The sequence below is a fragment of the Seriola aureovittata genome, chromosome 10 (assembly GCF_021018895.1).
Source record: "Seriola aureovittata isolate HTS-2021-v1 ecotype China chromosome 10, ASM2101889v1, whole genome shotgun sequence".
Classification (NCBI taxonomy): Eukaryota; Metazoa; Chordata; class Actinopteri; order Carangiformes; family Carangidae; genus Seriola; species Seriola aureovittata.
The window spans coordinates 13,138,634-13,164,183 of NC_079373.1; the positions used below are offsets into that span (position 1 = coordinate 13,138,634).

Here is a 25,550-nt window from a genome sequence, read left to right on the forward strand (position 1 = left end):
GAGTTGGAGGACTTTGTACCCTTGTGGGTCTTACACACTGCTTTAACTTATCTATGGATGAACAATAAAATATGTAGTACAGTTGTGTCTGACAATCAGCATGAGGTATCCAAAGTCACCTTTTACATGCAATGTGAACAGTTGCATCAACACTTTTTTAATTTTAAGATGATCAGAATTTTATATAGGAAAAAATAAGAATCTATTCTGAGCTGGAAATATTGAAGAAAATGTGCTATATTTCACACTTTCAAAACAATGTTTTTGCCCTTCTTCCTTCCTTCCTTCCATGCATAAAAATGTTTGACCCTGTACTGGCTGATAAAGTGAGTTTTGTCTAAATGCATGTTCTTGACTGCTTTTGTTAATCTTCTTGTGAAGGTCTGTTTGTCAATACTGAGCTGCTGGGGGAAAAACAAAAAGCTGCTGGGGGAAAAACCAAAATCTGCTGGTCTGTTCCAATTGGGAGCAAAGCCCCTTCTGTTGGACTCCACTATATAAAGGCAGAACTTTGTCTTGATCATGAGACTTGCAGCACCTTGCATTGTACCACAGCAAGATGTTGAACATCAGTGATCTGCCCCTGAAGCTCCTGCCCTCCGGGGCCTCAGATCGTCTGCTTCAGCCTCTCTGGGATTATCTGCTTTTGCACCACCTGCCTCTAATTTCATCTCCTTTTTTCCCAGTCCTACTGGCTTTTTCCAGCTATTTCTTCTTCAGTATACCGTTTGCTGTACTGGATCTCTTGGGAGAAAAAGTGCCATTATTGTATCAGTACAAGATCCAACCAGACATGCAGCCAACAGTGCAAATGATGGCTAAGAGCTTCTTTATAGCGCTGTATAACCATATCTTCTTTGTTCTCCCTGCTGTAATAATTGGCATGTTTATTCTGCCAGCACCAACTCTGCCACAGGAGGCTCCCACTCTATATGAGGTATTCGTTGATGGACTGGCTGCACTTCTCCTCTTTGACACTCAGTACTATATTTGGCATTTCATACATCACAAGAATACACAGCTTTACCGGTGGATCCATGCAATCCACCATGAATACACAGCACCTTTCTCGTGGTCGACTGAGCAGCTCAGCATCCCAGAACTGATGACTGTCGGACTCTGGAGCAACCAGGACCCTCTTCTTTTAAAATGTCACCCGCTCACCACGTGGTGCATGACGGTTTTCAGTATCTGGATGTCTGTGGAGGACCACATAGGCTATGACCTGCCATGGACCCTCAACCATCTGGTGCCGTTTGGTCTGCTGGGTGGTGCACCAGCTCATAACATGCACCACCAGAGGCCGAGCAGTAACTACGCTCCTTTCTTCAGTCACTGGGACATAATCTTTGGCACTGCTGTTCCTCTGAAGAAAAAAACTTTGAGAGGCTGATAACAACGAAAAGCAATTCTGTACATACTGCATGTGTAGTGTTTTTCCTTTGTAAGTTATTGTCACAGCTATTTTAGCACTGGCACATTCTTTATCTTTCTCAAATCAATTTCCATTATTTTCTTTATCATATCATTATCATCATATCATTATTCTTCATTTACTGTTGTGTCTTTAATTTTATAGCACTTGCTGCCTCCTTGCTGCTCCTCCTGGTTTTCTTTGTGATGCAGCTTCCTCGATGGACTAACCTTGCACAATACAAAATAAAAGTCAATGAAAAGTGTATTTTTATGGCTATTCATTCAATAAAATTATATTTTGTCTCTATTTCTATTGATGTTGTTTCTGTGATATATGGAATATAAACGTTATATAAAAGTTTTGCCATTCAATACATTATTCTCCATGCATGCTATGTGTGCATAATCACACATCATTCAAGTCAGTCCAGTGAAGTAATCAACAGTAATTAGTTGAAGACAAACCAAGCACAAATTCCTATAAATAACTTCCTGTTCTAGCTTTTCTCACAATCTTCTTACATATTACAAAATCTTTGAAAGAGCTTTGCTCAGCAACATTTCCCTTACAAACACACAGGAATAAGGAGCATTTGAACAAGAAATCCAAGCACTGTTTGTGAGGCTAGTCACCTCAAGGTCAAACACAATACAAGGGGAATTAAGGCTAAGGCTAAATACTCAGTTTGGACTGAACAAGGTGCTCCAGGCAGACAGGAATGTGGAATTCATTACAGAAAATGACACAGCAAAAAGTAGAGGCATGGGGATATTAGAAATGTACATGGGGGCCTGGACTGGTATTTAGTATCAAAGTTTTGTCTCGTGTAGCACGTGAAGGTTTGACAACGCATTCTGAACACAAGGTTCACTTATCTGGTGTTTCGTCTTTGTGATGACTGAGCAACTTCATTTGCTGAGGAAAGCCATGTGTCTGAAAGCTTTGGACACACAGGGTTACTTGGACCTTGAGATTAGATGTTTTTTATCAAATCTGTTTATGGTTTCTTCTTTTGGCTTTTATACACTGGGTTCACAGATAGCTTTCACAGCTGTCCTGACTAGAAATTCGTTAGTATAGAATTTACAGGTATTGTATTTATTTTGTCAGGTGATTCACATTTTTGCTCTGATTAAGAAATGAGTGAAATTTCTTCTCTGAGAAATGCATTGCTTTTGATATTTCTGACCATAAGTGTGTGTAAATGAATCTAAAATGGTCAACAACACAAAAAGTCAATTAATATTTAAATATATTTATTTGTCACAAAAAATAAAAATGAAGCTGATGATATATAATTTCAGTGAAGGCTCTTATTTAAATACTGCACAAACATGTTGGAAATTTGTCCTGTGTTCTCTGTTGGGTGCATCTTGGTGTAGCTGATGAACTGGCGGCGTAGTTTCCGCAGCTCTGCCATGTTGATGCTCCTGGTGAGCTCGATGTTTAACATCAGGTTAAGGACATTTGAGAACTAGTTTTTCAGTGTGCAAGCTGTTCTCCCATAACGACAAGTTTTCCACAGTAAGTAACCGACCAAAGTATCTGAAGATCACAGTGACACATTTCAGTCTTTACGGAGGATGACACTATGACATAAAGTGCTGAATGTTACAGACATTATTTCAAATTCAAAGTATGCGCCTGTCACTAAAGACTGACCAGTGCTGAATTTAATGTACTTTTAAGTTGGTAGTTTCTGCTTGGACCAACACCTTCAAAAAGGAGAAAATCAAAGTGTTTTCTTCTGAGAAAGCCCAGCACATTGCAGTTGCCAATAAAAATCCATTAATCTACGTCATTTGGTTTCTCTCCACAATACACATCTCACACTATGTTATTACTGGAAAGACCTTTAACAGTGATTGGTTGCTCTACCTTTCAATTCAATCCTTTGATGGACATGCATGGACATTTCTATCAAGTCATTTGATGTAAAGCACCTCGCCTCCCACTGGTGAGGTAATGTGACTTCCCTTAGGAGGTAGATGATGAAAATGAGTCACCAGAAATAAACAGAGGCAACGAGGAATTTCAAACAAACAGTCATTAGCTGTGATAGATCACAGCTACCTGGATTTGTGACATCACACAGGGCTGCAAACATGAAAAAAGATCTACCAAGATTTGTTGAATGTGAAAAGAAAATTGAGTTTTAAATAACAATGTGGACATGTAAGGAAAGGATATCTTTTCTGTAGCTCCTGGAACTGAAATGAGATCCCCAGGAACACTTGTCTTCAGGGCGTTAAAAATTGCCTGGAATTTGAAATGATCTTTGTCACACATGCAGACAACAGATAATGTTCCTACCGACAAACAACTTCCCGGGTGCTTTGGACTGTAGGGAGTTCAAGAGCAGCAAAGTGAGATCTGCACAGTGGGTTATGGACTTATTCTTCAAACTATTTGTTTCATTTACAGGGAATTTGTGCAAAAATATTGCAAGAATGAAAACATTATTGTCCATGTAGACTTCAGTATGGAAGAAAATGCAACAAAGAACATACTATTTCAGGCTACAAACAGGTGGACACCATGGCACATCAAGGGAACAGAGGAGGTAATTTCTTATTGGCTAGCAGCAATTTGCAAACACATAACATCAGAGAAACGTCAATAAATTGATAAATAATTACATTAAATATGATAATTAAATCATATTAATTAAATATTTACACATCAGGATAAACAACCACTTAGCAATTATTAAGTAATCTGGACATTAACCATTTGAAGAGGGACATGGGTGCATGCAATGCAAGATTAAGACCAAAAATGATGCTTTCTTCTTCTAAATTCTTACATTTTATGTGATTTGGATGGTGGACCTTGGAAAGATTGCCACGTATATAATCTGCAAGGATTCGTGTCAAGTATTTTTCAGTCTATAGTGTGTGAGTCTCACTTTGGTGCTCACTGTCACCAGCAAAAACAATATATAAGGAGGAAAAAACCCTAAGTGACTGGAAAATGAACAAATAATGCAAAACATCTGATAAAAACCTACCATTAACACATCTTGTGTGATCTTGTCCAACTCATACAAGAAGTTTGTGGATGACAGCGGTTGCTGCGGAGAAACACAAGGACCTATTACAATCAGGCAGTCAAAAAGGTAGAATGGCAGAGAATACATCTACATGTATAGAATACTGTATGCGTGTTAAAAAATAAAATAAAAGCATGTGTATGTCCCTTACACTCTGAGTAGACTGGTTAGGTGGGGGTGCTTTTCTTTTGAAAAGCACGTCAGAAATGGCTTCAAATGAAAGTGTGTCATCTTTCAGGATGGTGAAGAGAGGACTGTCCCATCGGTTTCTTGAGTCTGGAGCTTCATATCTCAGAACTAATGCGTCAAAGCTACAGAGGACAAAATAGATATAAAGCAAATTACAAAAACTGTTGACAAAAAATACAAAAAATGATTATAATTGTTGACAATGGCCAGCATAAAAATATTTCTTAACACTAAGTCAGTCTTATCACAGGTTAACATGCACCTATACTGTGTGCACAGAGGCTTCTCACTCACATGTCCTGTGTGTACTGCTCAGCAGCGTCTCTGCTGGTATTCCACGATGAGCTCTGTTCATCTGATGTCAAACAGTATACCTTCATCAAAAGAAGCACAAAGATTTTGACTTGTGTGGTTAATGTATTAATAATATTTTTAGTTTAACCTCCGGTCAGATAGTAACTTATTTAGAACACTTACCAGGCAGTGTGGTGTCTGTGCATGTTTGATGAGGCAGAACAGTTCATAGCGGTAACCTGCAAGGTATTTCAATTTTAAAGGTGAAGACAAGTCACAGTGTTAAAATAGAGACTCTGCACAGCACACTATAAATAATACGATTTACCTTTTATGTAATTCAATGAGTCCAAAATTACAATGTCATCCTTGTTGACTTTTCTAAATGAACAAAACAAAACAAATAAATATTAAATAGGCAGAGACAGTAGAACATCAATGATGGATCTACATTTTGAAATTGATGAAACCCACCTCTCTACCTCTGCTTTCAGAGCTGCTCTGACATTTTTTTCCTTTTGGGAATCTGCAAAATATCCAGCAAGATAAAGTTACTGCCGAGGTCTGCCAAGTCCAAGGTTACTTTGTAGAAATCCTTTTCAAGAAGCTCTTTGATTGTTATCAACTATTTAGCAAATGCATCACACAGGACTGTGCTATTGTTTGGTCACTGAACAACTGAACAACAACTTTTTTTGAGTCTGTTATATATATATATATATATATATATATATATATACATTCTATGCAGTACTGTGTAGGAAGATCATAATTAACTTTAATTGGAAGTGAAAAGTCTATAACTCCTGATGTCAGGCCAGAAAGTGGTGAGATAATGATCATGTGAACCAAATGACAATATCTTCAAAAGCTGTTTGAATAATTTCATGCTACACTCCATTTAAATAATGTAATATACTGTTTCTGATATGTTAAAGGTCTTTTTTTTTGTTGTTGTTATTGTTTTTTGCAAAGAGAATATCAACTATAATCTAATAGGATATAGTCTAGTAGGTGGAGTCTTCCATCATAGACCAATGATGCAGACACTTGAACGCCAAACTCCATTCAAAATATCACTAATTTAAGGCTCGAAAAGCTCGCTTTAATTTACTTTCAGTCAGCGGCACATCTAACAACGATCCGCAAACAAATCTATTTTAATTACAGATGATCTTTTTTTTAACGAACAGGTTCATATCACTTTTCCCAGCTAAGTTAGCCTCAGGTCACGGCGAGGCTGTCCACCCAGAAGCGTGAGATATTGCGTTTGAAATAAAGAAAACAAACGCACATGAAGGATTTAGTGGATAGCTAACATGTAAAAGTAGCTTCCAACAGCACTGTATTCACAAAAACGCAACAGCTACATCTACATAATACGTCAATGAAGACAGACGCGGTTAGCTTAACTTGCCTGCGTAAACAGTGTTTTTCTCAAAGCCCAGAGCTCCATCTCCCACAATATGAACCTTTCGCTCCGTGTTCTGTTCAAAATACACCTTCAGTTCTTCTGCCCGTCGTGTTTTACCACTACAGGGGTAACCACACATCACTATTAGAGGCATGGCTACTGTGTGTTATCAAATAAACCACCCGGAGATGTGAGGAAAAAGCATGTTTCCACTTTCACCCGGATACAATAACTAAAACTGTTTTTTAGACGACCAACAGGAGGCGCCACAAAGCTGATAGAATAGGTTTTTTTTTTTTTTTTAAGTATTGTGTGAAAATACTTTGATAGAAATGAAACACAAACTTCAATTAGATTCTGTGCTCTTTTAATCAAATAATAAACAGAATATTTAAAAAGGCAAAAACAGTGAAAATCAGCAGAAAATGGGCTGTCAATTGGTCTGGCTTTCAGTACTGGTTTATTGACAGATGGCACATCAATATTAGGTTCAAATAAATGGATCCATGAATAAAGCAGTGCAGACTGGCATCATAGTCATTTTCAATAGGCCTATAACACATCACATAAACAAAAAAAAGAAACATTGGATCTTATTATTCCTCTTCATTGACAGAGTTTCTTATTCATCATTGATCATACTGATGGTGTAACAACGTTCCTCAAGCAGGATCCCCTCCTCCTCTAAATGAATAGAAAAATATAATCAGTTTCAGTTTATAATCAGCTAAATAACAACAACGACAACAACAATAATGATAATGATAATAATAAAATGAACTAACATGTCCAGTGCCTGTTTCTGTTGTGTTTGTTGGGCAGTTTTCAACATGTGAATGAGCAGTGCCTGCAGGTCTTCCACTCGGTGCAGAGGACTAACAGCTCTGACTTCAGTGGGAACATTCACATCTTCAAAGGCAGACTCCAGAAAGGAACTGTCCACAACACTTTTCTTGCCCATGAAATGTCCTTATTGTTAAAAAACAAACAAACATACAATCTCAATGTAAGCAGTTGAAGGTACATTTTAAGAATAACAAAAATATAATATATATAATTATTAAATTTTTCTTACCTGTTGCCCATAGATTCCCCCTCGGATTCACCTTGATCTTTGAAATTTTATTTCTCAGCTCAGTCAAATCAAGAGTCATTGAAGATGTCATGGCAATATATGAGATAAGGATGAAAGAAGACAGGAGTCCTGCTCTGCAGATTTTTGTCAAAGTGCCTTTCATTCCTCAAGTGTGCTCTATACAATTTGGTGGTAAAATTTGGTGGCAGTTAATTAAAATCTCTTTGCTCTTCTCCTCTGGACAGGCAGTTATACTGAGATAGGATGGGCTTAATATTCTAATGGGATGAAGTCATCCATCTGTAGTTGGTTTCTTATTGGATACACAATGCACATTAGGATGCCATGTACCATTTTGACTTGCTATGACGATTGTCAAGTACGTGACCTCAATGCGAAACCACTAATTATCACATCCAAATACCATTAAATACTTTCTCCCCAGCATCCAGTAGTTTAGTACAGAAACCAATTTGTAACACAAGACAAAAGACCAAGCAGATGTATAATTAAATGCACCGATTTATTTGTAAGTACATTACGTAAACATAACAGCAAGGCACATGGGCCACTGCATGCTGAACAGATGTAATGGCTTAAGAAATGCTGTGAATCCAGGGTTCATTGGCTACTGTACGTACACAGGTTACTTTCCAATACAAGTCCGCACTGTACACAGTATCAAAAGTACAAATCTCTTTCGACAAGCATTACAAAAGAACAAGTCGTGAACAAGTCATTCTCTTCAGCCTCTGCAGAATGACTGCTGCAGAGCGGTGATTTAAGGATTACAGAGAAATAAAGAGCTCATATAGCACTTACATAGAAAAGTTCATTTGCCAGTTCAGTCAATATGACCGTATAGCCTTACTATCATTCCCAAAATAATTTATAAAATTTAATAATGTGGGATAATACACATTTTATAAACTAATTTTACATTGCACTGAGATTACCTGTAACTCTTCAAAGCCTTTCAACTTTTAACAATCACTGCCATTTACCATGGAGGTAGGAACTGTCATGTACTCATTACAAAACAGGAGGTGTCGCTTTACAAATCAGGACCTGTGAGTGAGAAGGAAACACCATTATGAGTTTTAATGGATCATGGATTTAAGAAATTCCTCAGCTGTAACTAGTATATTTTATTATGAGCAAATTTGTGTTGACAGGTCCTGATTTCTAAAACATTATCTCCAATATGCTGCTAAACTTCACTTTCACACCTGCTCTGGATTATCCAAAACAATGTACCCTGATTTGACTTAACATTGACCGTTCACTTGCCTGAAAAATACACTTCTGGCAATTTGAGGTATTTTCATTACTGCTGCACCACACATCCAATACCTCCACATGTTTCTCCTGAATGCTCATTAAAAGAAAAAATAATTTTTTTATTTATTTTTTTTTAAAGGCCAGATTTGGAACAATTTAGGCACCCACAAATCAAACACGTTCAACAAATGAAGGTAAAAGAATTTCAGAATTCTGAAAGTGTCAAAAGAAACTCTTGTTCTTATGTATAGCCTAATTTCAGTAGGCTTTGCTTAGTAATACAACTGTGCACCTGTAACTGATCTTACAGGATACTTGTTTTTACGATAACTGATTACCATGAATGCAGAAGTACTGCTTTTAAATGAATATTGAACTATATTATGTTTTGTAATAAATGGCGACTAAAATTCTAGCTTCGTACTGCAAAAATAATTGCAACACAGTCAACATAAAAACTGAAACCTGAATCCCATTCAGGTAATAGTGTGTAGCATGAAATACTTCAGATTTAAGCAATTTAAATTTACCATTGGTTACAAAGGCAAAAATCCACCCCATCACTATTACATCCATTAATACCAGACCTAAAAACTAACAAAAGTTCCTGGATCTCCTGTCAGGGTGGATGGAATAAAAAAGGTAATAGAAAGAAAAAGCTTTAGCTGTACTATGAGTTCAGTTATGTCTGAAAGGCAAGATGAATATATTACCAACATGCAAAGTTAAATAAAAATAATTGAAATGTGAATATTAATTTGTCCTCTCATTTATGAAAATACTGTTTGATATTAAATGTCTCCTTGAATATACTGCATGGCCTCTGAATAATTTGAGAGAAATTTCAAAATGAAAAAGGCCCAAACACTGTACCACCTCCATGCATAACTTCAAGCCTCCCTTGTTACAGTCGCATGAAAACTCAAGACATTACAGCAACTGAGAGGCCGCTCTTACTACAGAGGAGAGGCTGTTTGTGTCCGAGAGTGAGCGCTCAGTTTTGAGTTACAGTCCGTGGTCTTGTCACAGTGCAGACGTGCAGGCTCTTCTGCCTGTGAGGGCTCAGTTTCGTTTAGCTCTGGTGACAAATTATTTACCTCATCAGTCTCTGCTGATCTAACTGGCTGATTATCCTGCTCCATCCCTCTAACCTCTGCTGCCGCCTCCTTTGTCCCTTTTTCTTCAGGGTCTTTGACTTTGTGTACAATAAAAAGATGTCTGTTGAGAGACAGCACAGATGTGAAACACAGGCCACAGTGAAGGCACTGAGGAGTGTTTTCATCAGATTTATGCTGTGGTATATGCTGCTGGAACTGTGTACTGTCATCTGTGATGAAACCACACTTTGAACAGCGGTACTGAGTTTTCAGACGCTTCGCTGACGGAGCCTCGAGACTCCCAGCTCGGTCCTTCCCCTCCTTCTGTGTGCCAACAACAGGTCTTTCTGATACAAGTCCCTGCAAATCACAGAAGTCAACACACTTTAAAATGATCGTCCGTAAGATCTATAACATTTGTATTTATGCCTTTGTTCTTTGCGTTTGAAAAATAATAAATAAATAAATACCTTGCCCAAAGCCTTTTTCGACTCCTGGATTACAGTTTTCGGCATTTGGCCGAGATCAGGATTTTTGATTCCATGCATTAGACTGATGTGGTTCTTCAACATCATAGTCGTTGTACATATTGTCTTCCTATCCGTGCAATACCTCAAGTGTAAAAAAAAATGAATGAATGGAAATTAGAGGACTGATGCTTAATTTTATGCACACTGACAACGCTGATTAGTTCATTTTAATTTTCAACATAACAATCTTACCAGCAAGTGTAATTTTTCTTTTTTCCGTCATGGTCGATGCGGATATGTCTTCTCACACTAGTTGCAGAGTTGAAAGACTGCTCACAATCTCGACATGGATACTTCTTCATTGACTGTTGGAATAAACAAAAGTCAAAAATAAAAAGGTACATTCATTTTAAAAAGTGTCACGAACAGTTATAAAAGTTTCTTCCAACCTTGTTTTACTTTTTTACCTGAGTTATGAGGTAATCATGAACATATAATGAGTTCATTATCTACACACAAGTAACCATTAAGGAAATTATTACTTTATTACCTAGGTAATTAAAAACATAACTAATCACTCCATTTTGAAAATTTCACAGGATTCATGTGAAATAACATTTCATTAAATATGCTACACTCAGCTACAATGGCTAGTTTAATCTGTATTACTGGGTCATCTAAAAGCAAAAATCTAGCACACAAAACTGAAGTATGTAAACATCGTGTCATACAGCTGAGAATTAGCGACAGAAATTCACAAAAGAATCATCAGCAGCTTGTCTCATGCCATGGTTGCCTTCAACCATTCAATCAACACCCACTTTGACCTCAGCTGCAGGACTCACTGTCGTCAGACCCAGCTGTCATCTGTCCTGTCATCACTGCACAAGCTGCGCTGCTGAAAGGACAGTGGCTGGCTAAAGTGTCTGAAGGAAGGATGACTACAAATACCAGCCAAACTACGGTTCCACTTGATGTTAACATATTCATGTTGATTACATGATGAGTATGTTGGAGGAAAATGGGGATTTAAAACTTATTTGCGCCACCAAGGTGGTTATGTTTTCACCCATTTCTGCTTGTTTATTTGTCAGCAGGATTACGCAAGAATTACTTAACCGATTTCACCAAACATGGTGCAGGGATGGGGCAATGGCCAGAGAGAACCCATTATATTTTGACGAGGATCCAGTTAAAGGGGCTAAAAAAACAAATCAAAATATTTATGATATTAATATTATTATTATAATATTATATATTACCAATATTTTGATAATAAGACATTTTGGCAACCTGATTATATCGGGACACAATTATCAATATCAACACTGTACCGATTTTAAATTGAAAGCAATATATGTATTCTACAGATCATATAATTAAAATACTGTAGTTTCAATACTGGAAACTGGACAAAGTGTGAGAGTGAATCTGTAGTTTGCTACTAGTTAAAGTGCACAGTGTGGGTCTATGATATCGACTCAAAAAAAGATGTATTTGAGTGCACAGCACTTATATATCATATTATATGTATATTATATTATAATATTATTATTATACTATATTATATTATATGTTTTGATTCAACACAAACACGTTCCATCATGGGGAATTTATGATGCCTTACCTTCCCGTGTTTGGTCTTCACATGAGAAACGTAGGAGTCTCTTTCAGGGAACCACTGGAGACACTCCCCGCACGTCCAGCCGGTGGGCTTGACACGAGGTCTGCTGTCCTGCTCAGCCTTTTTTCTTGGACTTTCTGAGTGTTTCACAGGACTGTGACTCTTCTGCTGTTGAACGGGATGAACATCCTGGTACAAGTCAGTCTTGTCAGATTGTCTACTGTTCTTCTCTGTCTCTGCCGTCAAGTTTCCTATGTGCACACCCTGCAAAACAGAAAATAAATGGCAAAAATCACACTTCAGGTTCGTTGGACTGGGTGACTTCCTCATTTAATATATTGATTTCTCTTTCACATGCAAGGCTTTTAATAATTAGACAAAGAAGTAACTGAGCTTTGCTTGGCAAATTCAGTAATGATCCCAAGGGCTCAGTTTAAAAGTCAGTTTTTTGCACAGTTTTAATCTACGTAATGTAATGTAAGTATGAAATAGGTAACCAACTACACGGATAAATGTTTCTCCTACAAGACAATTAAATTTAACCTACAAATACTTGCAAACAGATTACTTGCAGACATACACAAGATCTTCTAACCTTGAAGTGCTGCATTAACAGCTGCTTTTGTGGAAAGACCGAGTTGCATTCTGGACACTTGAATACACAGGTCACACGCTTGTTGGCATTCTCATGGAAATGCTGAAACAGTAACTGTTTCTTGTTGAAAATCATCTCACACGAACACTTAAAGATTAACCTGCAAAACAGAAGAGAACAGTTAAAATGCCCCATAAAACTGCAAAAAGAAATGTACAACTTTTAACAGTCAAGTCATGAGATGTGGACTCACTGAGGCGATGTTTTGATAGCATTGTGTTTATTTTTCAAATGAACTTCACAGCTGTCAGAGGTCTTTAAAGCAATTGGACAGATGGAGCACTTGTAAAAGACCTCACAGTGTTTCTCTTCAATGTGAGTCTTTTGTCCTTGAAGGGTCTTGAAAACCATATCACAGTGAAGACATCTGGAAAAAAATGAAACATAATGCCACTTTTTTTGTAACATTGCATTGTATGTCACTGAGATTTTTAAATGAAAGGCCTGCAGTTCATGCTTGGCTACTTACTTGTACCAAGCCTTGCGTGCATAGTGCAGACAGTTTTCCTTGACATGCTTCTGTATGTCTGCGGAGCGTCTCAGGGCACCACACTCAGGACAGCAGTAAGGGGACTTGTGTGCATGAGTGCGCTGGTGAGCTCGGAAGCTGCACTTGTTTGGTAGCAACATTGAGCACAATTTACACATCTGTGTTATAAAACAAAACAAGAGCATATTGTCAACTTTGGAAAATACATAAATACTTGTCACAAAGCCTTTAAAATGTAATTGAAACATGTACTCACTAGTCCTTCTACATCTTCTGATGGCCTCTGGTAATGGCCTGCAAGAGCTTTGTAGTCAGAGTACTGCTCGTTACACTCCAGGCATTTGAGTCTGTGGCGAATAACGCTGTCAGGATATAAGGGTAGAACAGGTTGGCTTTTACGGGAGGGTGATGGTGAGGTGTACTGGTCCGCTTTCACAGGTTCCGCACTCAGGGGTACAAACATTTGCTCCTCTGCTATGGGTTTCATATGGAGCTGTGTGCATTGCATCACCATACCGTTGTTCTTGTGCTCCCGGGCATGTGCCAACAAGGCACACTTGTTGAAGAACACCATCGTCTTTGCACAGTGTGTACATCCTACTTCTATGTGAACACTCCTCCTGCTGTAATGATACGCTAGACTCCTCTCCAACCCAAAGGAGTCCCCACACTCGAGGCAGCAGTACCCACGTGGTGGAAGGTGGATATTGCTCTCTGGTGGGGGGTTCAGGTTGGGCACATATGTAGGCACAGGGTTGGCATTGGTCAACAGTCTGTTCAAGGTTCCCGCTGCTGTGTTAGGAATGGATGTGCGAGGATAAGGGTTGGCTGTTTTGACCTGATGCACCAATGGGACAGTGCTGTACACCGTAGAGGAGAGTGTGTGTTGGCTTTGTTGATGAGACGTTGACCGTGCAGCTACTGACGCAGCAACACTGTGAGGGACCAAGTTTAAACTAGCTAAGTGCATTGCTTTGGGAAGGAAGTTTGTGCTAGTTGTATGACCTGTTGTGGCTGACACTCTCTTTGGTTTCTGGCCCTGATGTGCGACAGATCTTTTGACAGGAACACTAGTATTATGAAATATTGCTGCAGACTGTGTTGTGCCTGACCTCCTGGAGTTTGCTTCTGATTTGTTGTATAATACTTTTGGTGAAGATGCACTAGCTGAGGTGCCTTTATTCTGTATTCCAACAATGCTATCAACAGTTGCACTTTGAGACTGATGAGGAGACATATTGCAGTAAGAGTCTTCACTAATCATACTCTGCGATGGAGAGGATTCATAAGTAGAATGAACTTCATCTGTTTCTGAATCAGGCAGCACACTGGTGACTGTGCGCTTGATCTGCCCAGATGTTGTTTTGATGGTCTTTATTCTGACCCTGGGTATAGCAGGAGGTGAACCTGATGCCAATGCAGGAGATGCTTTGCCACTACTATCACTGCAAATGCTTACAGGGCTATCAGAGGGTTTCAATAACCGTTTCACAGCTTCAAGTGGACTTCTGGGGCTCCGTGGGGATATGGGCACCTTGGGGCTAGCTTTCACACAGTCATTCTGAACTGCTGATGTCTCTCTGGGATTAGTCTGCTCACTGGGATCTTTTCTAGCATTTAGAGCCACCAAAGCCTCAAGACAAGAGGATAATTTAGATGTCTGAGATTTGACATGTGGATAAGAGGTTGGAACATCCATTGAGGATCCTGAATCGTAGTTCGTCTCAATAAAGTTCTGGTTACCGCTTGGCGGCGGAAGTGCACTGTGTACTCTCTGTGTTGTATCAATTTCATTACTGACACAGATGTCTGAGGGCTTCTCACTTCTACTACTTTCTGTTCTGCTCCTTTGAGTGTTCTTGGGAATATCAGAGTTGTTTGGACAATCATCAAACATGCTGAGGTCCAAATTTTTTGGATTGTATGGGACTGAAGGCTCCACCAAAACTGAAGCTTCAGGGAAACAGGGTCTCTCTTGTTTTGGATGCATTTCATCTCTACTACACTGAGTGTCTTCAGATTCAGGACTTGAGATGGGACTAAAATGAGAAAGTGACTGGGAAAATACTGGTGTTCCATCAGGTTTGTGCTGAATAGGTGCCTTTCCGAGAAACTCTCTTGAACTCTCCCCATTCAAGGCCGAGACAAATGATTTGGAGAAGCCAGAATTAGTTGTATCAACAGAGTCAATGGAAGTCTCTTGTCCCCTGAATCCATTTTGCAATGCTGATCCTGAGTGAAGCCTATCGCTAAAACCATCCAATGACTCCTGGCGACTTGTGTTTTTCACAATAACACTTACAACAGGAACATCTGATGTTGAGACAGCTTGGTTACTCAATAAGCTGTCATCAAGACATATCCCCGTGTGTTTCAGCTGACTCTCTGACTCCTCATGACTCCCCTGGATGGGCTCTTTTGCATCCAACCCTGTGGCATCTGGGATGTCAAAGGCAGCTAGAAGATCATCGAAATCTGGGGTTTTCATGTCACCCATGGCTGCGCAGTCTCATAAATCTATAGAAACACGTGCAAGGTTAGTTTTTAATGCACACAGTAAGCACTACAGGTAGAGCTTTAAATACCACTGGTGTTTTACAATCTGACAGATAACCGTTTGGCAGCTGGGTACCGTCCTCTATACTAACGTTAGCTGTGGCTAGCAAGTTAAACGTAGCAAAGGTTGGCTGGTTTTCGTCTATGCAGCTACTATTTTGTAGAGAAACATGCATTAACACACGTGACTTAAGATTTAACACAGACTGCTGTGCTCACACAGTCACCAAATGTATCAACTACTTCATAGGCTGGACTACTGTCAGTTGTTTTGATGTTAGCGTAGCTAACACTGAAGATACAGTCAGTTAGCCGAGTGGCTACATAACGGAGCCAAGCCAGTAAGGTAGCAACCTAGCTTAGCAACATGTTAGCGCGCAAATAATTCACCCAAGCTAGTAACCTAAACTCGTCACGTATATCGATGCACAAGTTCGCTTACCATTTGATCCGGTTATGTTTAACAGATCTAGTAAATTAACTATGTAGTTAACAGTAGGCGCTGAGTGCTCGCCAGCTAGGTTTGGCTATTGCAGGGTTTCATGGTTTCATAGCTAGGCTACAAGCTAACTTCGTTTTCCTTTTCCTGTGGCTGAGTGATTCAACCCTCGGCGTTGTCTTACAGACGACAGGAGGTGCTATTGACCGCTTGAATAGGACCAGCTGCTGCAATGCACAAACGTTGGCATTGCTGTGTCAGGTGAGTAGTAAAAAGTATGAGGGTAATATTTGGGATAAGTATGTTAATACCATTCTTATACCAAAATCAAACTTTAAAGAGATGCACACCAGGGCCCTGAACTATTGCCCACTGTTGTTGCTAACGTACAACACTCCCTGCTCATACCTTGTGTATGTAACTTTGCTATTGTGAATTTCCTAATGGGGTAGGCTACTTCTGAAATGTAGTCCCAAAAAAACTGGGTGAGTCACTAAAGAAAAAAGTGGCCAAAGCTGAAACACAACTATAATGCCACTCAATGGCTTCTTTCATTAGACACCCTTCCTGGTAAACGTCCTAAGTCCAAAGGAAATACAATGGTTAACATTCAAGCAATTTGTAAACAGAAGTCAGTTACAACTCAAGGTGGTGAAACACACGTAAAGAAATACAGTATTATAGATAATAAATGTCTGCATGATCAAAATACATTTAAACTAAGATTTTGTTACCCTGAACAGTGAGATTTGGTTGATGTTCTTTGGACACACTGTTGTGTAAAGGTAAAGCTATCAGAAAAATACCAAAGCAGACATAATTACCAGTTGGATGTTAATCTTAACAGCAAAACAACCCATGTACTTTTTGTTATGCTCAGTGTCCATTGTGGCAGTTAATGCCTAAACAGAGTGTTTTGTTAATTTATAATCAGGATGTAAATAAGGGAAACCAGGCATCAGCTCTGCTGTTTGCTCTTGTTAGCAACCTGGATATGTTGTAAATCACAGGACATCACAGAGAAAGATAAGGTATTGTTTTACTGTTTGTTTTTAATATATGTACCTAGGACTACCTGGTATGCAGTATTGATACTGAGTGGATTTTCCTGGTGAAATAAAGCAAAGTGGAATTGAATGTAGATAGATTAACAATAGAACTGGTACAATATTTGCCATTATGTCCATTATGTGAAAGACCACGACTCACACTGTGATCCTGAACTGGAAGTAAACTCACCCCAGTTTCCCAGTGGTATTTACACTTTGTGGGTCATTTAAGGGCAACTTTCCTGCCACATGTTATAATTTCTGTCTGTGATTTAAGGAGAAATGTCTGAAGGGCAGGTTTAGCTTTTAGATTGTGTGGAAGATCCATGAGCTCAGGTGCCTCTGAATTGGGACAAAGTATGTGTATCAGTGTAGGAGCTGTGTTCTGATGTCCTGTAAGACATACTTGAGGGAGTAAAGGTTCAAATGTCTCCCTTCCAACTAGTCAGGCAGTACAGTAGTGACACCAATTCCTGTTAAGATTATAAAGGCACAGGCCTGGAGCACTTTGGTGTCAGATAAAAAAAGCTTCATTAAGTGTAAACTTAACAGAAGCAATGTAACAGGCTCTAACAGCTACATGGATTATCAGTGACCATATGTAGCCTACATACAATTAGTGATTAAAGGGAACAATGAACACAATGAATGGTGAGATATTAAAAATTGAGTTACATAAATTTAATTTTTTTTTTGTATTGTAAGCAGTACAGTCATTCGCTCAGCTATTACATTTCTCAAGTTATTACTGCCACATCTAAACTGTCTGTTCTGTTGGCAAATGAGTTGATGGTGTTCATTAAAAAAATGTCTTGACTTAGTGAACCAAGGCATTCAGTGTCATTAACCTCTGCTAATGAAGTTCAGGGTCTGCGAGGCTTTCTGACAACTTAGTGAACACAAATGTCTTGTGGTTTTAAAACAAGAATTAATGTTTATCACCTTCATCCAGACCGACTGAGCACACACTGAGTGTTATGAACTGTGGAATAACTGTATTTTTGAATCAGACATTTGTTTTTTGTGCGAGAGAAGATCAAATTTGAAACGCAGTAAGTGGAACATATAGCTGCTGTTATTTCCAATCATGAATTTTAACCCTGAAAAGTAATTGCACTGCTATAATTTAATAGACCACAAAATGGCCATAACTGATCCCAAGGCTATCTGATAGTACAGTGAGTACTTGATGTATTCATTCTTCAGAACATCATTCATTCGTCATTCAAAGAAACATGGTTTTGTTCTAGAAATACAAGTTAATTTCACATTCCTGGCTTTGAGTAATGTGAGCTACACTTTCTGAAATTACAGAATAAGTGTGATTCAGTTTTGTGATTTAGTAACATTCATCATGTTGATTCACATCCTTGTGACAAATTTATTCTTGTTCTTTATAAATAGGAGACCTTGTATGACTTGCATGATGTGGAGCACAAGCTCAACAGATAAACTCATTCATGATCGAACCACCACATTCTTTAATGCCTTGTATTATCATGTATCAGCTTTTCAGGCTCTGAGTCATCTCCAATCGATTTACTGGTGAGGAAAAATTCCCATTTTATCATTTGGCAAATGATGAACCCGGCCAACATCACGTCCAGCAAGTGCAACTTCATAAATAAAAATCTGTTGCATAATGACACTGTCATGTACTCGTGAGAAAGATCAGAACAGCACGTAACGTGACTCTCTGTTAATTAATGATAAGATTTTTCATAGAGGGCAGAGTATATTTTCCCGCTGTGTTTTTTACAGAATGGCACTTCACAGCCGGGTTTAGGACGACTCACAATGAGTAAGCCATTAGCCTTTCTTTTCCTTGAATTAAGCCATTTGTTTTGCAGTTGTGAACTAGTATTTTTGTTCACCACTCTTCACAAGATAAGCCTCCAGGACTCTGTGGATTTATTTTAAGTTTCTTTTATCTCAGAGTACACAGAGAGACTGCCTGTTACTTGTTTGGCATTTCTGCTTGTTCAAACTGAAGCTGCTTTCCTCAACGCTCCTGCACAGAAGTAAAAAATTGTTCTGTTTTTCAGCCGAAATCGACGGAGTCCAGCTGAAAAATGTATGCCACACCAATGGAAATGGCGTGGTCAACCAGGGTTTTGAACTAGAGGTATGTGTCATCTTTCATTTTTAAAGAAAATGGCACAACATGATCATTTTTTAAAAAAAGTAAAAATGTCTTTATTTTTGTAGGAGGACATCATTACTGATACTAACAGCATCAGAGGGCAGACTAAAGAGACTAAAAAGGGATTGGGATCATACCTAAGGTGTGTCAGTTCAAATATAAGTAATCACATTTTGTAAAACAAAAGTAGTATTTGTTTTATTGGGGGTGAAACACAGCAGGTGTACAGCATTATGCCTCTGAAATGTTGATATGATTTGTACAGTATGTAAATAGACATGTGTAAGCGTAATATTATACATACAACGCAAAATCTGTGCACCTGTTTTCTGTGCTGCTGTAATCTCTGTGAGATTTATTTTCCTGTGTGTTGAGATTTGATTGTATTTAATGCAAAAAAAATTAACAATATTGGGGCAAATATCCATTACTTTAAAATGAATCTATAAAGTAATAAGAGAGACATTTTTTATTCACTCAACAGAAGGATATTTGAAACAGTATATGTTGTTCAGAATTGGACCTTCTAATTTTTGTTCTGGACTTCAGCCAAGTTACCAAGCCGATTAATGCCACTGAGGATTACATCAAGTCTCACTCAAAAATCTTCAAATGCATTGTGCTGGGAATACTTGGAGCAGGTAATGTTAAAAATCTGATCATTTGGGTTACATTTTTACAGCACATAGCAGTTTGTTGAGGTTTTATGATATTTATCTAGAAGGCAATGACCAGGTAGGAGTAATCACGTGAATACTGACAATTATTTTTGACCAAGCACTGTTTTTTGTTCTTTAGGTTATGTGGCATTCTTCATTGCAGCCTGTGTATTGAATTTCGAGAGGGCCATCGTTCTTGTAGTCCTAACCAGTTTGGCTGTTGTTGCTAAATCATATGATCTTTTGAAAGAGTACAAAGGAGAAAGCATCAGTCGGTGTTTCAGACCGGCAGTCAGATGCTTTAAATCAAACCTGAAATGGATGAAATGGTGAGTGGACGTCATGTTTTCAGTTGCATTGTCCTCGGTGTGATGAAGATCTACTCACAATGGAGTCTGTTAATGAGTGAAGGTGTGTGTTTTTATTTTTTTCATTGTGTTTTACAGGGTTTTCATCTTAGCGGTTGTGGTCCTGCTCGTGGTGTGGCTCGTCTTGGACACGAGCCAGCAACCTGAGCGGCTTATATCGTTCGGGGGGGTGTGCATGTTCATCGTGCTTGTTTTCCTCTTCTCAGCACACAGGACAGCGGTGAGTTTTACACTGAGTCGACCAGTGACTCCACTCAAGGATGATTAATTACTGTGGTGACATCTGTTTCGAAACATGCCTTGGGCGTTATCGCTCAACTTATCTCTAGTCTGTTTTGCTGAGACTTTGGATATCACTTGGCCTTGTACCTCTATCATCTTAAGGTTTAACAGAGGTGCTTCCTACTGATAACACAAGACTTTATGGATTCTCCCCAATGCAATGATTCTCAAATGACTCTTTTTTAAAAAAAAATCTTTTCAGATATCATGGAGACCTGTGTTTTGGGGTCTCGGGCTGCAGTTCTGTATTGGCCTTTTTGTTATAAGAACACAGCCTGGACTCATTGCTTTTGAATGGCTTGGAAAACAAGTGCAGGTATTACATTTGAATGTTTTCATTTTGTAAAGTAAATGATTAACTCTCTGTTTGTAAGAAGGTGTATAGAAAGTTGTATCTTACTAGATTTTTTTAATTAGAAATTATCACTCTCCATTACCTTGTAGTTGTTCATTATAAATAACAATACTATTCATTTATATAGTACTATTAATAACATCCAAAAATATAATTTTTTTTCAGATGTATATGAAACACACCAGAATATAAACAAACAAAAAACCTGAATGAATAACAAGAGAATTATTTCTGTGAAATGCGTTATCCAGCATTTTTTTCCAGTCGCATCATATCCCGAAAACAGTCTTTACTTGTATGACACAGTGTTCCTTATCTAGTAGCTCATAATATTCTTTATCTGAGTAGATCATACATGCTTATCTTTAGAGCTGCTTTATTAGACTATTCCCTCCTTATTCCTGCCTCAGCCAAGGGTTGAATCAGCAGAATGTGCACTCAGGGCCGTGGTTTGTTAATCACTTTTTAATGTGTGGTTCAGCCCACTGTCTCTAAGTTGCTGCTTGAGTTCCTATTGTAAAATGTAAATGATTAAGTAATTGCATCATAAATATAATAAATAATGGTGTGAGGGAATAAATAATCATTTGAAATTATATAATAACCCATCTTTCTTCTTTGTCTGTTAATTACAGATTTTCCTCGACTACACCAAAGAAGGGTCTTCATTTGTTTTTGGGGATCTAATTGCAGACATTTTTGCCTTTCAAGTAAGAGGATTTACACAATTATTAAGGACAATTTATTCTTCATGTAACCAAGATTACACATTATTTTATTTATTTATTATTAAATTGAATGTCTTTAACTCTAATTTTATGATTTCATCTTTAGGCTTTGCCCATTGTTGTGTTCTTTAGCAGTGTGATGTCAGTCCTTTACTTTTTGGGAATAATGCAGTGGCTCATATTGAAGGTAAGGCAAGGCTAAAACATGTATGTCACAATATCTTACATGTTCCTGTGTGTGTAGGTGTATATTGCTTACGCTTGCAGTGATATACTGTGACCACGAGCCATGTGTTTTTGTCCACACAGATCTCATGGGTAATGCAGATAACGATGGGAACCTCTCCCACAGAGACCTTGAGTGTAGCAGGCAATATATTTGTTGGGCAGGTAATCTGGGCAAGGCTTGATGTGTTTGCTGCACTATCTATGTCTTGCTTTGAAATTTCATGAATTTGAATGTCTGTGTTTTAGTTTTGTGATTGGGTCAGGGTGATCATTAATAACTGGAGTAAAAAAAAAAAAAAAAACTACAGTTACTCTGCTTGTTTACCTTTACATTGTGTTTTTTGTGCATCAGACTGAAGCTCCGCTGCTGATCCGCCCCTATTTGAGGGACATGACCAAATCTGAGATCCATGCTGTTATGACTGGTGGATTTGCCACAATTGCAGGCAGTGTCATGGGGGCGTTCATCTCATTTGGGGTGAGATGAAGCTGTTTTTATACCTGCACATAATACATACGTACATATAACAATAATAATAGAACTATATTAATATTGCACATTTCATACAGAGAGATGCAATAGATTAGAATATAAGTTTAAGTATAAGTCATAAGCAAGGTGCACATTATGATATCTGTATAATATTAGCAGGTCTCCCCGATATGCATTTGGAGCAGTCTCCCTTTATTATGATAGTATGATAGAAGGAAACTGCTTCAGAGTCTGCGGCCACATAAACCAAACTAATGTAGCATCACTTTTGCAAATTGGTCAATGTGACAGTGACAGCACAGCTCAGGGATTTGTTAAGATCATAAACTGTGAGGCCAGTGCTGTTGTCTGGAGTGAGTAGGTGGACAGATTTGAAAACGATGAGAAACAGCTTGAAATTAATTCTATGGTCCCAGTCTGTGGAGAGATTTTAGTCCGAGGGTGATGTGTGCACTCAGTTTTACATTGGTGAGGATCGTGGGTGCAGTACTCTGAACCCAGAGGGGCTGTGAACAGTGTAACACAGTAATCAAGACAGTTGTAAACCAAATCATGAATGTGTATTTCACTGTTGCCCCATGAAGAAAATCTCTGTTTTGTCCGTGCTTAAATTATTGGTAGCATGTACATACAAAAAAGACCCAGGACTGAAGCACCAAAGGAAAATGTTCTTCTTTCTAAATAGAACTCCCCACTGTAGTTTCACATTATCAGGTGAGACCTAAACCTGTCCAGAACTGTGCCAGAGAGCCCGACCCATGTTTCTTCAGTTGGAACCAGTAAAGTCTGGTACCTGAAGTTACATCAGTATTTTGCTCAATAGAAATTCATGTTACCATCATAAAGAGTGCTTGTCTTCAGAACAGGCTGAACCAAAACAGCTTTTAAGGTCAAGGGAAAGAAGCCAGTCTGTAGGGAGAGGGTAATAATGTGCAGTAGTTCTGCTGACAAGCAGTCAAAGACCACCTTAAGAAACTGCTGGGCACATGGTAAAGGGCACAATTATCAGAGTGACAACAATTGTCTCTAACATGCTTGGTGTTATAGTCTATCTGATCGAGTGGTAGTTATTTTATTTCTGAAGAAAGCTGCAAAGACATTACATTTAGATCATGAGGATTAGTACCAACTTTAAAAAATATAAGATGGTTTAATAGTGTTTTAAAGCTGAAACAAAAAACACGATAAAAGTTTTATTATTTCAACAACAGTTAAATCTTCGCATCATGCAAATGTAAAATGCTGTTTCAATTGCTAGTCGTTGCAGTAACTCCATCACAGTGCCCTGATTTAAATGATGTGTCATTGTATTTTGCAGATTGATGCATCTTCCTTGATATCAGCCTCTGTGATGGCTGCTCCTTGTGCCTTGGCCATCTCCAAGCTGTCTTATCCAGAGACAGAGGAGAGTCCCTTCAAGTCAGAGAAGAACATTAAAGTGGCTTGTGGGTGTGTGCCTCTTCGTTTCTTCTAAATCCTTTCATGATTTTCTTTTTTCTGCTTTTGTGATTTGGTAAAAGGACTTTTTTTTTTTTTTAAACTCCCTAGAGATGAACGGAACATCCTGGAGGCCGCTAGCAATGGAGCATCTGCTTCAATAGGTCTTGTTGCTAACATTGCAGCAAACTTGATAGCCTTTCTGGCCATCCTCGGGTTCATAAATCAAGCTTTGAGTTGGCTTGGAGGAATGGTGGGATATCCCGCAATCACATTTCAGGTACGATTTAGCAAAAGACTGATAACTTGATTGTAACATTTTGATAATGATGATAACTTTTTAGTGTTTTAGAATTGAATTAATTTATCTTGTGATAACTTCAAAATGTAATTAATAATCCCGACATTTATTTCCAAGTAAACTTTTGCCTGTCTGTGTTCATAGTTAATTTGCTCGTACGTGTTTATGCCCGTGGCCTTCATGATGGGGGTACCATATGATGAGAGTTTCACTGTGGCTGAACTAATTGGCACAAAGCTCTTCCTCAATGAGTTTGTTGCTTATGAGAAATTATCTGAACTGAAGGACAACAGAATGAATGGACTTGATGAAATCATTGGAGGTGAAAGACAATGGATATCTGTGAGTAAATGTCCTTACTTGGAGTTTGGATGTTGACAGTGTGGTTGGGCTACAAGTATAAATTTGTGAGCACTGCACAAAAGAAAACGTTAATGTTAATGTTTTGTTTTGCCTTGTTACAGGTCCGATCAGAAATAATCACCACTTATGCTCTTTGTGGGTTCGCCAACTTTAGCTCACTGGGTATTGTGATCGGTGGCCTATGTAAGTATTTTAACATCCTGTCACATGTTTGTCCTGCTACATGGTACTGTGTCAGTAATGCTTTTTGACACATAGTATTTTCTTTTACCAAAGCCTCTATATGCCCATCAAGAAAAGGTGATATCTCGTCTATAGTGTTGAGAGCTATGATCACTGGGACTTGTGTATCTCTTGTCAACGCTTGCATTGCAGGTAAGAGCTTTCGAGTTTTTATATCTCAAGCATTTGTTTTTAGTCCATCTGAGGAGCATCTGAGGAGCATCTTGCAGCGCAGTTTAACCGAGTAGCTCTAACTTTGTGTCTCAGGAATCCTCTTTGAGCCTCAATTGGACTGTGTGGGGCTGTTCAAAGAGTCTGCTTTCAATGCCACAGATATAAACGTTCAAACTTGCTGTCAGGACCTCTTTCAAAGGTACGCATTTACATTTTCAGTAAAAACATTGATTAACTGCAAAAAATTTGTGACACACAGGAATAAATTAGTTTTTTAATGTGTTTAAATTAATTCTTTTGCAGCACTGTAAACAATGGGACCATCTCATTTGAAGGCTCTTGGAGCAGCGTAGCAAATGCCACTATGTTTTTCTCTAAATGTTGCCAGTGTTGCGGTCTTTCTGAAGCGGCACTTTGTAATTAGAGGAGAAATATGCACATCAGTGTCTGTTTTTGTACTGTAGTCTCTCCATGTTTATATATTTGTGTCACAGTTAATGTAAAAATGTAAAGCCTATATGCATATTGTTTCAAGCTGAATGTATCTTTCATGTATTATATTGTAAATTAATTCAGCCAAAGATTAAAAGGACACACCTTAAGCAATGTACCTCAGGAAATATTCAGGCATCAATGGTTTAAACAATGTAAATATTTCAAATAAAGTTGAGTGACTCAGTTATTTTTGTTATTGA

At 38.4% G+C, this 25,550-nt stretch overlaps 4 protein-coding genes across 4 annotated transcripts; 2 read left to right on the plus strand and 2 right to left on the minus strand.

Annotated features, from left to right (window-relative positions):
- The first annotated feature begins 61 nt into the window (after positions 1 to 61).
- Positions 62 to 2,611, plus strand: ch25hl1.1 (cholesterol 25-hydroxylase like 1, tandem duplicate 1). The gene has a single exon (XM_056387712.1). It carries the CDS (start codon positions 560 to 562, stop codon positions 1,391 to 1,393), a length of 834 nt encoding a protein of 277 aa, XP_056243687.1. The 5' UTR covers positions 62 to 559; the 3' UTR covers positions 1,394 to 2,611.
- A 45-nt stretch (positions 2,612 to 2,656) lies between these two features.
- On the minus strand, positions 2,657 to 6,579 carry kti12 (KTI12 chromatin associated homolog). The gene is made up of 9 exons (XM_056387713.1): positions 6,370 to 6,579; positions 5,427 to 5,478; positions 5,281 to 5,333; positions 5,136 to 5,191; positions 4,953 to 5,032; positions 4,621 to 4,780; positions 4,428 to 4,490; positions 3,606 to 3,676; positions 2,657 to 2,859 (listed from the first exon to the last, which is right to left on the minus strand). The coding sequence occupies exons 1-9, from the start codon at positions 6,518 to 6,520 to the stop codon at positions 2,718 to 2,720; spliced, it is 828 nt and encodes a 275-aa protein (XP_056243688.1). The 5' UTR covers positions 6,521 to 6,579; the 3' UTR covers positions 2,657 to 2,717.
- Positions 6,580 to 7,945: 1,366 nt separating this feature from the next.
- On the minus strand, positions 7,946 to 15,555 carry znf592 (zinc finger protein 592). Its single transcript, XM_056386290.1, has 8 exons — positions 13,315 to 15,555; positions 13,038 to 13,216; positions 12,762 to 12,935; positions 12,509 to 12,668; positions 11,917 to 12,177; positions 10,542 to 10,654; positions 10,290 to 10,431; positions 7,946 to 10,179 (listed from the first exon to the last, which is right to left on the minus strand). Exons 1-8 carry the CDS (start codon positions 15,553 to 15,555, stop codon positions 9,679 to 9,681), a joined length of 3,771 nt encoding a protein of 1,256 aa, XP_056242265.1. The 3' UTR covers positions 7,946 to 9,678.
- Positions 15,474 to 25,537, plus strand: slc28a1 (solute carrier family 28 member 1). The gene is made up of 21 exons (XM_056386292.1): positions 15,474 to 15,594; positions 16,240 to 16,314; positions 18,611 to 18,647; positions 18,864 to 18,903; positions 19,148 to 19,227; positions 19,311 to 19,387; positions 19,795 to 19,886; positions 20,044 to 20,233; positions 20,351 to 20,492; positions 20,757 to 20,870; positions 21,545 to 21,619; positions 21,744 to 21,824; positions 21,947 to 22,027; positions 22,218 to 22,343; positions 23,677 to 23,807; positions 23,907 to 24,075; positions 24,241 to 24,438; positions 24,561 to 24,642; positions 24,736 to 24,834; positions 24,949 to 25,054; positions 25,159 to 25,537. Exons 2-21 carry the CDS (start codon positions 16,286 to 16,288, stop codon positions 25,277 to 25,279), a joined length of 2,070 nt encoding a protein of 689 aa, XP_056242267.1. The 5' UTR covers positions 15,474 to 15,594; positions 16,240 to 16,285; the 3' UTR covers positions 25,280 to 25,537.
- The last annotated feature ends 13 nt before the right edge of the window (positions 25,538 to 25,550 follow it).

Excerpts from the sequence above, each read along its gene's own strand:
- kti12 (XM_056387713.1), bottom strand. The coding sequence starts at position 6,520 with ATGCCTCTAATAGTGATGTGTGGTTACCCCTGTAGTGGTAAAACACGA. Across the intron at positions 5,334-5,426 it reads CTGAAAGCAGAGGTAGAGAG|AAAAGTCAACAAGGATGACA; the intron begins GTGGGTTTCATC and ends TTGTTCATTTAG. Across the intron at positions 4,491-4,620 it reads CTAACCAGTCTACTCAGAGT|CAACCGCTGTCATCCACAAA; the intron begins GTAAGGGACATA and ends GTTTCTCCGCAG.
- slc28a1 (XM_056386292.1), top strand. The coding sequence starts at position 16,286 with ATGCACAAACGTTGGCATTGCTGTGTCAG. Across the intron at positions 20,234-20,350 it reads AACCTGAAATGGATGAAATG|GGTTTTCATCTTAGCGGTTG; the intron begins GTGAGTGGACGT and ends TGTGTTTTACAG. Across the intron at positions 24,835-24,948 it reads TGTCAACGCTTGCATTGCAG|GAATCCTCTTTGAGCCTCAA; the intron begins GTAAGAGCTTTC and ends TTTGTGTCTCAG.
- znf592 (XM_056386290.1), bottom strand. The coding sequence starts at position 15,555 with ATGGGTGACATGAAAACCCCAGATTTCGATGATCTTCTAGCTGCCTTT. Across the intron at positions 13,217-13,314 it reads CAGAAGATGTAGAAGGACTA|ATGTGTAAATTGTGCTCAAT; the intron begins GTGAGTACATGT and ends TTTATAACACAG. Across the intron at positions 12,178-12,508 it reads TGTTAATGCAGCACTTCAAG|GGTGTGCACATAGGAAACTT; the intron begins GTTAGAAGATCT and ends TCTGTTTTGCAG.
- ch25hl1.1 (XM_056387712.1), top strand. The coding sequence starts at position 560 with ATGTTGAACATCAGTGATCTGCCCCTGAAGCTCCTGCCCTCCGGGGCC.